The sequence below is a fragment of the Heliconius melpomene genome, chromosome 13, assembly GCF_056956725.1.
Source record: "Heliconius melpomene rosina isolate 202511_hmr_F chromosome 13, ASM5695672v1, whole genome shotgun sequence".
Lineage (NCBI taxonomy): Eukaryota > Metazoa > Arthropoda > Insecta > Lepidoptera > Nymphalidae > Heliconius > Heliconius melpomene.
Genome location: NC_140401.1, coordinates 17,335,686 through 17,348,778, shown reverse-complemented (window position 1 = coordinate 17,348,778; position 13,093 = coordinate 17,335,686). Strand labels below are relative to the sequence as shown.

At 33.1% G+C, this 13,093-nt stretch overlaps 1 protein-coding gene across 3 annotated transcripts in view; it reads right to left on the bottom strand.

The window, feature by feature from the left end:
• Window positions 1-13,093, bottom strand: part of Mtmr6 (Myotubularin related protein 6) — a 52,769-nt gene that overhangs the window by 13,136 nt on the left and 26,540 nt on the right. For 2 of the 3 annotated variants that reach the window (XM_085196798.1, XM_085196797.1), the window contains exons 2-5: window positions 2,752-2,868; window positions 1,472-1,634; window positions 708-865; window positions 263-435 (exon numbers count right to left, since the gene is read on the bottom strand). In XM_085196798.1, the coding sequence (XP_085052924.1) occupies window positions 263-435; window positions 708-865; window positions 1,472-1,634; window positions 2,752-2,868 (611 nt within the window). Of the gene's footprint in view, window positions 1-262; window positions 436-707; window positions 866-1,471; window positions 1,635-2,751; window positions 2,869-10,216; window positions 12,578-13,093 lie in introns of those variants that run through there. The other variant, XM_085196799.1, reaches the window with a different exon arrangement.

The following is a 13,093-nucleotide window of genomic DNA, read 5'->3' as shown; positions in this document are numbered from 1 at the left end:
GTTAATTTTTTTTTCGCTTAGTAGGTAGGCAGAGTAGGCAGGCTGTAGGCAGATAAAACCTGGAAATCCAGTGCTAAGACACTCTGTTTTTATCAGGACACTTCCCGCCGAATTCTGGAGGCATTGTGTGTTAAGTGGCGGAACTCAATGCCGCGCATTTCGTCGTTATCAGAGCGAGGAAATATAAGATAAGGAAGATATTTAATATGTAATTTCCTCGACCTTCGAGCCACACTAAAAAATACGATTTGAATCTACTTACCTGGCAGAAAAACCACTTAACGGCTGACTACATCTTGCAATAGCTGCTTTATTGTGATGTAAATAAGCTAAAACTGGTAATCTGCCTCGAGATCTGAAACTAGCGCTGCCCAGTAACACTGCAGTAGATGCTTTCGCCGGAACATAAATTTCACTTGGGTAGGTATCACAGAGCTGAAATTTAGAATTTATAAGTTTTTTATTTATTTTCAATGAATTAAATGCTAAAGCTAGACTACGGCCACTCGTAACGCAGGGGCAGAAGTGTAACGGGACTGTAAACGGAACAGGTTAAGGGTTCAATTTCCGCTCGACTAATACATTATTTAATATTATAATTTCCTCTGTCTCTCAAGTAACTATGTGCGAAAAACAGCGTGGAACTAAAAAAATCAAGGTAACCTTTTAAATTGTATCGTAAAAAATAGAAATTACAAACTATATACCTCATAATCCTTATTAGCATTACAGAGCACCCAGTGTTCGTTTGGCACATTCATTCTTTGGTACTCGGTCTGTATGTCGAAGAAATTCCACCCCGCTGACTTCGGCAGGTCATCGGGGGTTGATTTATAGTGGAAACAATATAACTCATCTAAATGCACTGTAATTAAAAAATAATAAATTATTAATTTATAATATAGTGGAGGTCTTTGTGGAGTAGGGGAAAGACGGTCTATTGTCATCGACAGACTGTCAATCGTTGTTGGTTCGATCTCCAGTCGGAGTACGATTGTATCTAAATTATATTAATTTTTCCGCTCTGGTAGACAAGGCGTGACGTGACGTGACGAGTTCCGCCACTCCAAACGCAATTTCATAAAAATTGGGCGGAAGATAAAGTAAAGTTTTTACTGGTTCTGTAGATAAAAAGAATTAATATCTCTGCGATTACGAACCAATAATTAAGCTTTACCCTTTCCCCCATAGTAGAGTAAGCAAAAGCGAATTAGCGAGCGTGATAAGACACTCACAAGATAGGCCCAATTTTCGGGACATTGCATATTGAGTGACGAAACTCATCGCCGCGCTTTCTCGTATTATCATAGTGAGAAAATAGAAATATTTCATTACCCCGAGTAGGAATCGAACCCACAACCGTCACGTCTACAGACACACGCTCCGCGACGGCGTCCCTATGTCGTATTTAAACAAATAAATTTCCTATGCTTACTAATTACGTAACGAATAAATAGTTCATGTAACTTACCAGGTTGACTCAACCTCAGCAAGGTCTGATGCATCTCGTGGCAGTCCCTCTCACGAGGTATCACAAAAAACACCGACTGGAAGGTTTTAGTGCGCACGAGTAACGGTGACCCCGTCGTCGTTATGGGCAGACGCTCCACCGACGATATGTGCATTAGAAGTATCTGGAAATAAAAATTAGAGAAAGTTAGTAAGAATAAAATTTATATTATATAGGGCTTTTTGCATTTGTTAAAAAATAAATAACAAAAACTGTTTAAATAAAGTACTTCTTATGTCACCATTATCTTAGTTAGGGTGGACTGAATAGAGACCTATTTTTAATACAGAGCAGAGCTCGCATCCATTACGTAAAAAAAATTATTACTTCGATTTTTTTTAAGTTTCACGCTATATCCCGCATGCAGCATGGTAGGCAGTAGTCATTTAGTTTTAAGATTTCCCTACTTTCCGCTCGATATTCAAGACATTGCGAGTTAAGTGGTGAAATTTTATACCGCACTGGGTCTTATTAACAGCGCGACGTAATGAAAATAATTTATTCCCAGGAGTGGAAATCGAACCCACAACTGACGCGACAGCATCCTGTACGTTTATTATTAAAACAATGTTGAAGTCAAACAATTTTCAATTAACATTTCATGAGATGTCAGCTAAATATAATTTAGTTGTTAGTATTTTGGTTGAACAACTTCGAAATTTACGTACGTGTTTCACGCGTCACGTCACCAGTGTCACGGCGGAGCGAACATAACTTTATACAAGTGCAATATTCGATATTAAATTTGTACACTATAATGAAGATTTTTCTTGCTCTGATAACATAAACTTCTAAACAGTATCAGACTAGTAACGACAGCTGTCACGTAACATGTAGGAATGAAAGTTTCTTAACATTAGGTACCCTCTACCCTGCTATATGCGGGATACAGGACGAAAAATAAAATGCTACATGACGTAACTACTTTCTTAAAGTTTTTTTATACTTTAATTTTCCCTTCTTTATTTTGCAATTTTTTTATAGCTACAAATAAATAAAATGAATTGAATTGAATTTGACAATACTGATATTTAAGTATTAACTGACAGTACAAATTAAATTTAACATTAAATCATGTTTACGACCAAATGTTGTGCAAAGTAACAGTGAACATTTCTCAATTTTCAATGCTTTGATGATGATGCCCAATGATGCCCAACTCTTCGTTATATCCCTATGAATATACAAGCAGATATGCAGGTGCAAGCTAGTTTAAAATAAAAATACAAATATATACGGACCCAAGTCTCTTTACGCATTTCATGGTCGACGAAGATTAGGTGCGTTGTAGCGAAGTAGAGCGTGCCTTTCGAAGGGTTCCGCAGATTATATTTATCCAGCATCTGGACATTCTCCAACTGTAATAAAATAACGAGTTCGATTAAATAAAAGAAAAAACTTTAAGTAGAAATGTAGATAAGAAATTATTTATTGTGCATTGAAAGAAATTCAGAACTCATAGTTGTGTTTCTTTGTCCTTTTATTGTGATGTTGTGAACATGTCAAATGCCTATTCAACGAGCGGCCTGAGTTTATAGACTCAAGGAGGGATTCTCCAACACCGGGGGTACTGGTGCCTTTCTGGGGTAGAGTATTTCTCAGTGTAGTTGTTATATTCCAGGAAGGATTGGGGTAAGAGCACAAAAAACTACTACTTACGTTTAATGCATAAATAAAATAGGTAATAAAAATAAATAACAATAAATTCTTACAAGTTATTCAATAAATTGCTACGGCGTAGAACAGTAAACAACCGTGTTCCCTGAAATACAGCATTAAATTAGGTCTTCATTAATATTTCTCACGTATAATGAGGAGCGTCACCGGCACTCCTTTGAGGGCTTTTACTTTAATATAATTATAATTTATCAAAGCATCTCAGGTAATAAGATGTAATTACTTGTATAATATTTTGCCCTTTATAAATGTTTAATAAGAAAATAGAAAAACACTAGTTGAAGGTAAAACTATATAAAAATTAAAGCCATCCTAGCACAGTGACACAACGTCAACGTTCCGGTTGTAAAGTCTTATATTAATCTTGGGCAAGGAACTGAATCATTTAATACTAAATTCTCTGTGCCTACCTGGCACCTGTTTTGGTGTAATTAAAAACTAGGTTAAGCAAATTCAATTTTCACAGATTCATTTAGGAATATCGATGAACATCATTAGCTACATGATGTTATACAAATATTTATTCAATTACAAATTAATGTTTTTCTAATATTTATTTACAATTATTTAAGATAAATATATGCCCATAGAATATGCCTGGCCCAGTAAACAACAGATAGACTCAGTATTATTTCAACATTAAAGTTATTTCTCATGTTAAAATTCATATACCTATTCCAGTTAGGATTCCCAAGAAAATTTGAAATCCCAATGTTAAATTTGAGAATCTACCTCTAAATAAACACATTGTGTAGATAAATAGATCGAACTAGCTCGACCCAGTGGTCTTTTCACTTCATTTACGAGACATTGGATGTTGAGTGGTGGAACTATAATTATAACGAGAGCATGAAAATAATTATTTGACCTAAGTGAGAATTCAAACTACAACCGTCGCGCCACGAACGGCTTCAATTAGTTTTACAAACTAATTATAGTCATCTGAGTAGGTATATTAAAAAATATATTTAAAAAAAAACATGTAACGTTCAAACAAGTAGCACGTCGCTCGGAGCGGAATCAAATATCTCATTAATTCAAATTATATTTTCGGCAAATGGAGGCCTCTATGGAAACGTGGCCCGCGGTGACTTTGTTACAGATCCCTTGTATTGTTAACTGATTTATAAACATAAGATTGTAATTTTGACGTTCAAGACGTAAAAGACAAAAATAATATGTAATTTCATCGTTTATTTAGCAACGTCCTAATCCAAGTACCTACATACTTTTGTGTAATTTATTTTTAATTCAAGTAACTAAACTACATTATAATATATCACATTTCGACTCGAACTCACGTCGAATTCTAAAGGCATTGCATGTGAAATGGCGGAATTCAACGCCGCACTTAACCTCGGTACCAGAGCGACGTAATGAAAATAGGAAATAATTCCTTCGAATGTGAATCGAAAGTACAGCTTTGATTACAGCAATTTGATTATACTATAATGTTTTAAAGGACAAAATAATCTTAATATATAAATGACACACATCCCAAGTTAAAGTGGCATCTTAAATCTCATCCCTTATCAAAACACTAAAAAGCGCTCTCACAGCTGTCGTTGGCAAATCTGATTTTACGTACACTTCTCCGGATAAAGCTTTTAGCATGTAAAGGTTCTTATAAATACATAAAATGTATAAAGGTTCTTATAAATAAATAATTATATTTAGGAACTAGAGCGGTCATGATGTCTTATTTTCATTTTTTGGAAGTCGAAATAAACAGAGTACCTAGTGTCAAGACACTTCATTCTCCAAGCACCGCCCAATTTTGGAGACATTGGGTGTTGAGTGGCGGAACTCAATGTGGTAATTTGTCTTATTACCCAGAGCAAAGAAATGAAAATAACTTATTACCCCAACTGAAAATCGAACCCACAATCATCGCACACATTCAAACGCTGTGCCAGAACGACGGGCTCATAACAAAGAGAATATTAAAAAGAAAATTAGAAATGAAATCTTATAAGAAAATCTCCTACATTCTCGCATATCGCCGACATTAATACCATGCAAAAGATGCTATCAAAGTGAATACGATAAGCCTGTCATAGCCTGGCATAGTTAAATACGTCGTAGAACCAGACATTAATCATATGCGAGGGCTGTCTGAGTTAATGTTGTCATTTGATATAACATATTGTGAAAGTATCTACATAAAATGACAGCATCATGATACAATTAGATATGTACCTACTTAGTTTATTATTTTTTTTAATTAGGGGTTTGATTGTAAACGTGACGGTTGTGGATTCGATAACTACTCGGAGGATTAATTAATTTCACCTGTATCAAGATGAGTTCCGCCTCTCATCTTGGGCGGAAAGTTGGGAACAAAGTATCTTAACACCGTTTCCGGTTTCACCGTTTTCCTCTGCTTACTGCTACAAGTATTAGTATGAAGCTTAAAAAAATACAATACGTAATTCATAAAATCGAATTTTCAATTATCGCGTTTACAATTAGAAGCTGTGATACTGTACCAGTATGATCCATACCTATATTATAAATTCGAAAGTAACTCTGTCTGTCTGTCTGTCTGTCTGTCTGTCTGTCTGTCTTTTCCGCAATCAGGGCCAAACCGCTAATTTAATTGTGATAAAATACTCATATAGAGATACTTGAGGGTACCGGGATGAACATAGGATACTTTTTTTCTCATATTTGTAATATTTTCGTTATATAACAATATATTAAAATAATTAATTTGACAAGGAATTTATTCCGCCATGTTAATAACAATCGTCGCTACGCGTTGCTAAGCAACGGCTTGCAAAGTTTGCTGTTTTAAGAAAACGTCACCCAAAGTGAGTTTGCTTAATGCATACATGGCGCGCACTGATATAGATTTGTATACATTAACAAAAATTAGATGATTTCTGTAATTTGATATTCATCCTTATGAAAATAAATATAATAGTCACTTTTAGCATTTCATCTTGATGGAAATTATAGGTTACTGTATAACATTCTAATAAATAATTAAGATGTCACTGATTCCAAATGACCTAGCCTACGAGTGGTATAGTATGACCGACGCAAACGGGCAGATGACTTTGATGATTTTGTAAATTTTTATATATTTTCGAATTACTATTATTTTTTTTATGTAATTATTTGCTGCTTATAGTTAATTTATCTCAGTTCGGTTGTCTATACCGATGTTATACACTTAAAATATCGTAATTTTAATCATTTGGGATTTCATTTAATATTGTTCGCAAAAATTAATAATTATTTAATATAGAAAAATGTTTAGTACGCGCGCACGGCAAACTTTAGGTACTTTTACTTCTTTTGTTTGTTCATTTCGGTTACTCAGATATTTTTTCTAATAATAAATCTCCACTTATTATTATTTTTTAACTTATTTTAATTATTTAGGCTTATATTTTCGCGGGCGTAGCCGCGTCCGGGCCCACTAGTCTTTATATAAAATAGAGTGCCAGCTTCAACAATATACGACGACACAGCAATATACAGCAGTCAGATGCAAATTGTTTGACTTTAGTACAGGGAGGGTAACAATGTTTATTCAGTACTAACATTGGCTTATTGAAGCCACGGGCCCAGCTTCAGTAAATAGGGTAACTGCGAATAGTTTAGGGTCATTTAAACCTCTTTAAACAATTATATTAGACCAATGATTAAGTATCATTAATTAAATATATTAAATTGAAATTCCCACTATATACTCAATAGAATATTCCATGTTTTAGCTTTATGCGGGGGAAAAGCGTGAAGATTGAGTACATAAAATTCTTTCCATATTGAAACGTTGTCTAATAACTGATACCGTTCTTAATTAATACGTACTATATATAAAGTTTAAAAAACATCATACGTATTGAAAAAAACATATGTTTGAAGATATTATTATGCTTAGTTATAATGGATGTACAATCTAAAATCTTTAACCAATTTTGAGAAATTGTCCATATAAAAAATATTTATTTACGAAGATAGCAACAACAATAACAACAAATAGTAGGTTTCCAGGACGTTTACTTAACACCAATCGTGATGTAGAAGCACAAGGGTGCAACTATAAACGCGACAAGATATGGGTTCGATTCCCACTCGAAGAAATGAAATATTTAACATTTTCCTCACTCTAGTACCGAAGTAAAGCGCGGCAAATAACTATACAAATATACACGTAGAAACACTTTATTTATAAAAGCGTTCGTTCTGGAAACATACAGAAATATCGACCACCATCGACTTCACTGAACGCTTCATCTCTCATTCACATTCTTCGCACGACGTAATAGAACTGAAGTCCTTCAGAGGGGGCCGCGGCGTGATGGCTGAATCTCACAAAAAGAATTGCCCTTTTAAAGGCAAATCCCTTCACTTCGTGATAAAATCCATTACGAATGTTTTTCAGGCTTAGCTATTTTCAGATTTGTTTTATATTTTCTTACAATATGGTTATTGGTTAATTGTCTAGTCTAGTTTTAGTTAAATTCTTTAGATGAAATTATTCCAATAATGTTATAGTAATACATTTGTTATTATATTATAAAGGTTTAGTCTAGACACACTTTATTATATTTTCAAATATTTTTTCCACATATAGGCGGTAAGCCAAAAAACATATTCGATATTTTGAATAAAAATGGGAAACGGAGCATTTCAACTCGCGCAACCATTTTATTTTAGCTTAAATTTCCATTACTAAGGCTCGTGTTAAAAAACCGTTCTTAACCCCGAAAGCGAACTTGAGATGCCGTTTTCATTCATAAATTATGAAAACGAGGTATCTCAAGATTGCTTATCGATCTCAGAGTTGAGAGCGATTTATAAATACAGGCATCAGTTAGGAAATACTATATACTGGGTTAGGTTCCTTTACTTACTTATTTGTGTTCAAATGAACTCGTTTAAATGAAAATTATATGTCAAGATAAATGAAACTGTTAAGACTAGTGTTAATTACTTCGATCTCATTATTGAGGCGTCGTGGCGCAGTAACATAAGCGTACGACGATTGTGTGTTCGATTCTCATTCGGGGGAATGATCGATTATTTATTAATATTTTCATCTTCTCGCTCTGGTAATAAGACAAAGCCTTATACGGCAAAAACTGTGGTACTGCACCCACCTCGTTCTTCAATATCCAACCGAGTTCAAGATACTCGTGTATTGAATGGCGGAACTTAACGCCGCAATTTATCTACCAGAGCAAGGAAATGGAAACTATTAATTCCCCAGTTGAATTGAACCCACAACCAAAGCAACGTGTTTACAGTCCATCACTATTCCGCTGCAACATCAAAGCTCCAAAAAAAATTTTTTATATAACCATCAAGACATCGTTTATTCGACGACATGTACGTGCATAAAGCACGTATATGTTCCACTCTATGCAGCAAATGCGTCATGGATAAGAGGAGAGAACTAAAATATTCTCTGAGCTTCAATTCGTAGCTCAGACCACGTACTTATCTATTTTTTTGTAAAATAAAGGTTCTACATTTTCATATATCACTATCGAAAACGGTTTTTTACGTATTCGAGATCTTAAATGATAAATCACATGTTTTAATTTTTATATCCTAAAAATATAAATATTAGAAATGTGAAAATGAGTGAGGATAGATGTTTGTTCCACTTTCACGAAAAAACATACTGATGAACGGCTGTAGATGGAACTTTACATTTAATTGGTTTTATATCAGAATAAAACACAATTAAAGTAAGAAAAATATAAAATTATATAATAAGTTCAAGGGGGCGAAGCCGCGTTTGGCGCCTACAGTATCATACGTATATCATACGTATTTTTCAACGTTTATCTAGAGTGTCTGACAGATAAAGCACAGATTAAACTACTGGGACTGACAAAGTTGAAAGTTGGCTTGTTTAAAAAAATATATTGTTGAAATAAAAAAAACACATCTTAGCGCAAGTATTAAAATAGTTATAAACCCTATTCAGCCTTTTCGTAAACGAAGTCAACTGAGACAGAAGCAGAAAATAACATCATAAATTCAATTGAATAGAAAATATATTTCGCAAGGCGAACTTTCCATCCCCGGAGTATCATCGTGATACTTGCTTATTTCGTTCTTAAAGAATTCAAAGGGAAATAAATTGTAAGAATTTACGCGCTCCCACTGAATCTTTTAATAAATTGGTTAACATTAATTTGATACAATATCTTTATCACCGACGGCGCGACGTAAAGGAGGATAATTTGCTCATATTATTATAATACATTATTAATATTATTAAACATATTAAACATCTGTGGCCATAAGTCAGCAACAAACTCTAAATTTTTGTATATTTTAACAAGGACAACTTCTGCTACTTGACAAGCATGACTATGCGGGAAAAAGTGCGAAATTAAGAACATTAAAAATAAAACGGAATCCACTATATAGCATTTTTACGTTTCCATGTTTTTTAATTAATTTTAATTTTAATTTTACGCTATGACAGAGAGGAAACCTAATGTTTCCGTTCTCCTCCACTTTTTCTTCATTTTTCATTCTCCCAATTCTGAAAGCTTCAATGGCCGAATTTTAGAAAAAGCTTTTATATAAACGCTCTAAAAAGGAGAAAATAATAATAAATATAATATTTAATTAAATTGAAACTTAAAAATTTTAACTTAGCAGATTTTACATATTTAAATTAGTACTAGTTTATTTACACAAGTAAATCGCGCGACAAGCTTTTATGACCATAGAATTTGTGTGTACAATGAGGTTATGAGTTGATAGTAAAAATTTAAAAGACAAATTTTATTTTCTCCTTCTCCTTTTCAGAGCGTTTAAATAAAAGCTTTTTCTCAAAATGATCTTTTGCCTTTAATTTATTTTATAAATTAATTTTTGATTTGATTACATTTGAATTTCAATCAATTTCATAACAGAAACAAGTGCCATGATTAGAATTATATTAAAACAAAATAAAAAATATTGTATAACAAGTACTTTGTATTCGCATATTACCTGATATTGACTAATACTTTAAAAAATCTCAATAAATATGATTTTCATGATATTTTAACAATCAAATTTAGTAAAATCTTAGTTAACTGCTAGCAAAATTAAAAGTATATTACTTTTTCTTATTTCGTTGCTTCTTTTTATCACCTCCATTTTTGGCACCGTAGTTTTGAACATCCTCGACACGCTGGGCAGATATCTTCTGATCTGCCAAAGCCAACAATTGGTTGCGTCGGTGATATAAAGCATCTATAGCACGATGTTCACAAGAGTCTAATGTATCTGCCGCTTTCACTAACAATGCACATGCTTTGAGACCCTCTGGGGCTGCATACTGACCTCCCTCGTTAAAAAGCTTTATTTTTAAGATAAATTTCAAATTAGAAATTCTCGCTTCTTGTATTTTTTCTTCAATAACTTTCTTATAGTTTTCTATAGCCGGGTTAAGAGATTCTTCAAAAAGTTTTCGATGCCTCGACAAGCGCTGTGAGTAACTCATCATTTTTAGCCTTTTGATCTCAGGATCCACTGTTTCTTGATTTAATAAGCTGTCTATATTAGACTGAATACTGTCGATCCAATAGCAAAAGGGATATAATCCTGGTGAGTCTAAAGCAAGAAAATTCGATGCTTCTACTAGTAAATCATTGACAAGATTGTATATGATATCTAAATGTGTAGTCAACTGTACATCATGTGATTGTAATTCAGCCAGGCGTGTTTCATATGCCGCTTTCAAACGCTCTTCTCGAACATTATAAGAGATGTATTTTAAGGAATAACGAATATTTACTTTTGAGTTTATTTTACTTACGAATTTCTGTGAATCATCAGTTATTCTACCAGCAATTTCATCCAATTTGTTACCAAGAGATTCTAAAAAAATATTTTTCCATTTGTTTAACCGTTGCTCTTGCTCTTGTGCCTTTGAAACAATCTCTTGTAAAGGTTTCATAATAGTCAAAATCACGTCTATTTGACTAGTAGACTCATGATTTGAAGAGGCCTCAGGTATGTTACTAGTAGATTCATGATTTGAAGAGGCCTCAGGTATGTTACTAGTAGATTCATGATTTTCCAAGTGTTCTGAATTGGTTACCGTTTTTGGATATTTATCTAAGCAGTAATAACACTCCGAAAGCAGTAAATTGACCATAATCGATGTCATGTCCACAAATTCTTCAACTTTATTAAGTTCTAGTTTCCTGTGTTGAAATAATAGTTCTGGAACCTTCTTCACTAGGGTATTAGTATAATCAAACTGATACTTTAGTTTATCTATATCAGATGCTTTACACAAATTTTCTAAAGCTATATTAATATTGATTTCATTTGCAAGTTCTGTCGCATCATGAAACCCTTGTAAATCTTCTAATCCAGCTAATACTAATGTTCGACCAAGGCTGAAACGTTTCACGTGATTTTGCCAAATATTGTTAATATCAAAAAGCATAGAAAATATGTCTTGAAGGCAATTTTTCAAAGATGTTAAACTTGGTTGTATATTATTTAGAAACGGCATATTGTAGCCAATATTTTTAGTAATGAAATTAAGTAATTGGTTATAAATATCTGTAAAAGATTGAAAAGTTTGTTTTACAACGTCCTCATTATTAAAAAATGAATTTTCGTTATAAAACCTTTTCTTTTCTTTAATATTTTTAAATAAGTTCTCTAGCAAATTCAAGTAAGTATTAAGTAATATATCAATTACATCGTTGTAAGCATCAATCAATTGGGATGTAATTTTGTTAATTTTTTCATCATTAGTATCTTGTTCTATTGGACTTACAGTTTCTATATCTTGAGAAGGTTCACTTTCTACCTTGAAACACATCTGGTTTAAAATCGATATTGCATGAATTTCGTTTTCATTAAGTTGCATACGTAATTGCATCTCTAATTCTATGAAAGCTCGACGATTACTTAGTAATTGTTGATTAATTTCGAAAATACTTTCGTCAAAATCGTGAAGCAAATCTTTCGGAGATTTATATCCTATAGCCATAAGACGTTGGAAATAAAATTTTATAGCATCTCTTAAACCATCTGCTCGCTGCTTTTCTAACCTAAAAGCTTCTTGTTTGAATTTTGCTAAATCTTCAATTCGTCTGGACGATAAAGTATAAATTTGCTGAAGTGCCTCATTTTTCTTGTCCGATGGAGAATAATTTCTGGCAACACATACCATATCCCTTTGATTTTGACGTACTTCTGACAACAGACACTCCGAAATCATATGTACCCTGTTGTTAATATCATTGTTGATGAATTCGGCTTTCTCTTTAAAATGTTTTAAAGTAGTATGATATTCATATTCATTTTTTTTAAGAAAGTTTCTTAAAGTTTGTCCAGAATGTCTCGGCACCCAGTCATTAGGCAGGGATGATATGGCCACAAAATCGTCAGCGCAACCTGGAACTGATACTAGTGGATCTTTAGGCAGTTTTCCGCAGATGCATTTACCATTTTTCGTATTCATAATTTATTATGTGCAACGTTACATAAACCACACATTCAATGACTGTCAACTGACAGTGTCAAAAATATTGCAAGAGAAAAAGTTTTAACATATTATTTTATTTAAAAAGCTATGAAAATATAAGGTTACCGTACTTCTAAGAAAATAATTACTGTTCTGAAATATTGTTTTTCATCTTGAATATGAATAAAAGGTCAAGTAAAATTTTACAAATATTATATTTCGTTTTTTCACCATTTGCCAATATTTGCTAGGTAACAAATAAGTTTGTATGTTCGCTAATATACCGCTCGCTCTAGAGATGATACCAACGACGCTCGCTATAAACTGTTAATGTGTACTTCAATCATTTTTATTACTATCGAAGGTAAAATCAATACAATGAAATGCTTGCCTGAGAGTGAAACAAAACTTTGAACCTAAATGCAATATTCAGTACAACATTGTATTATTAT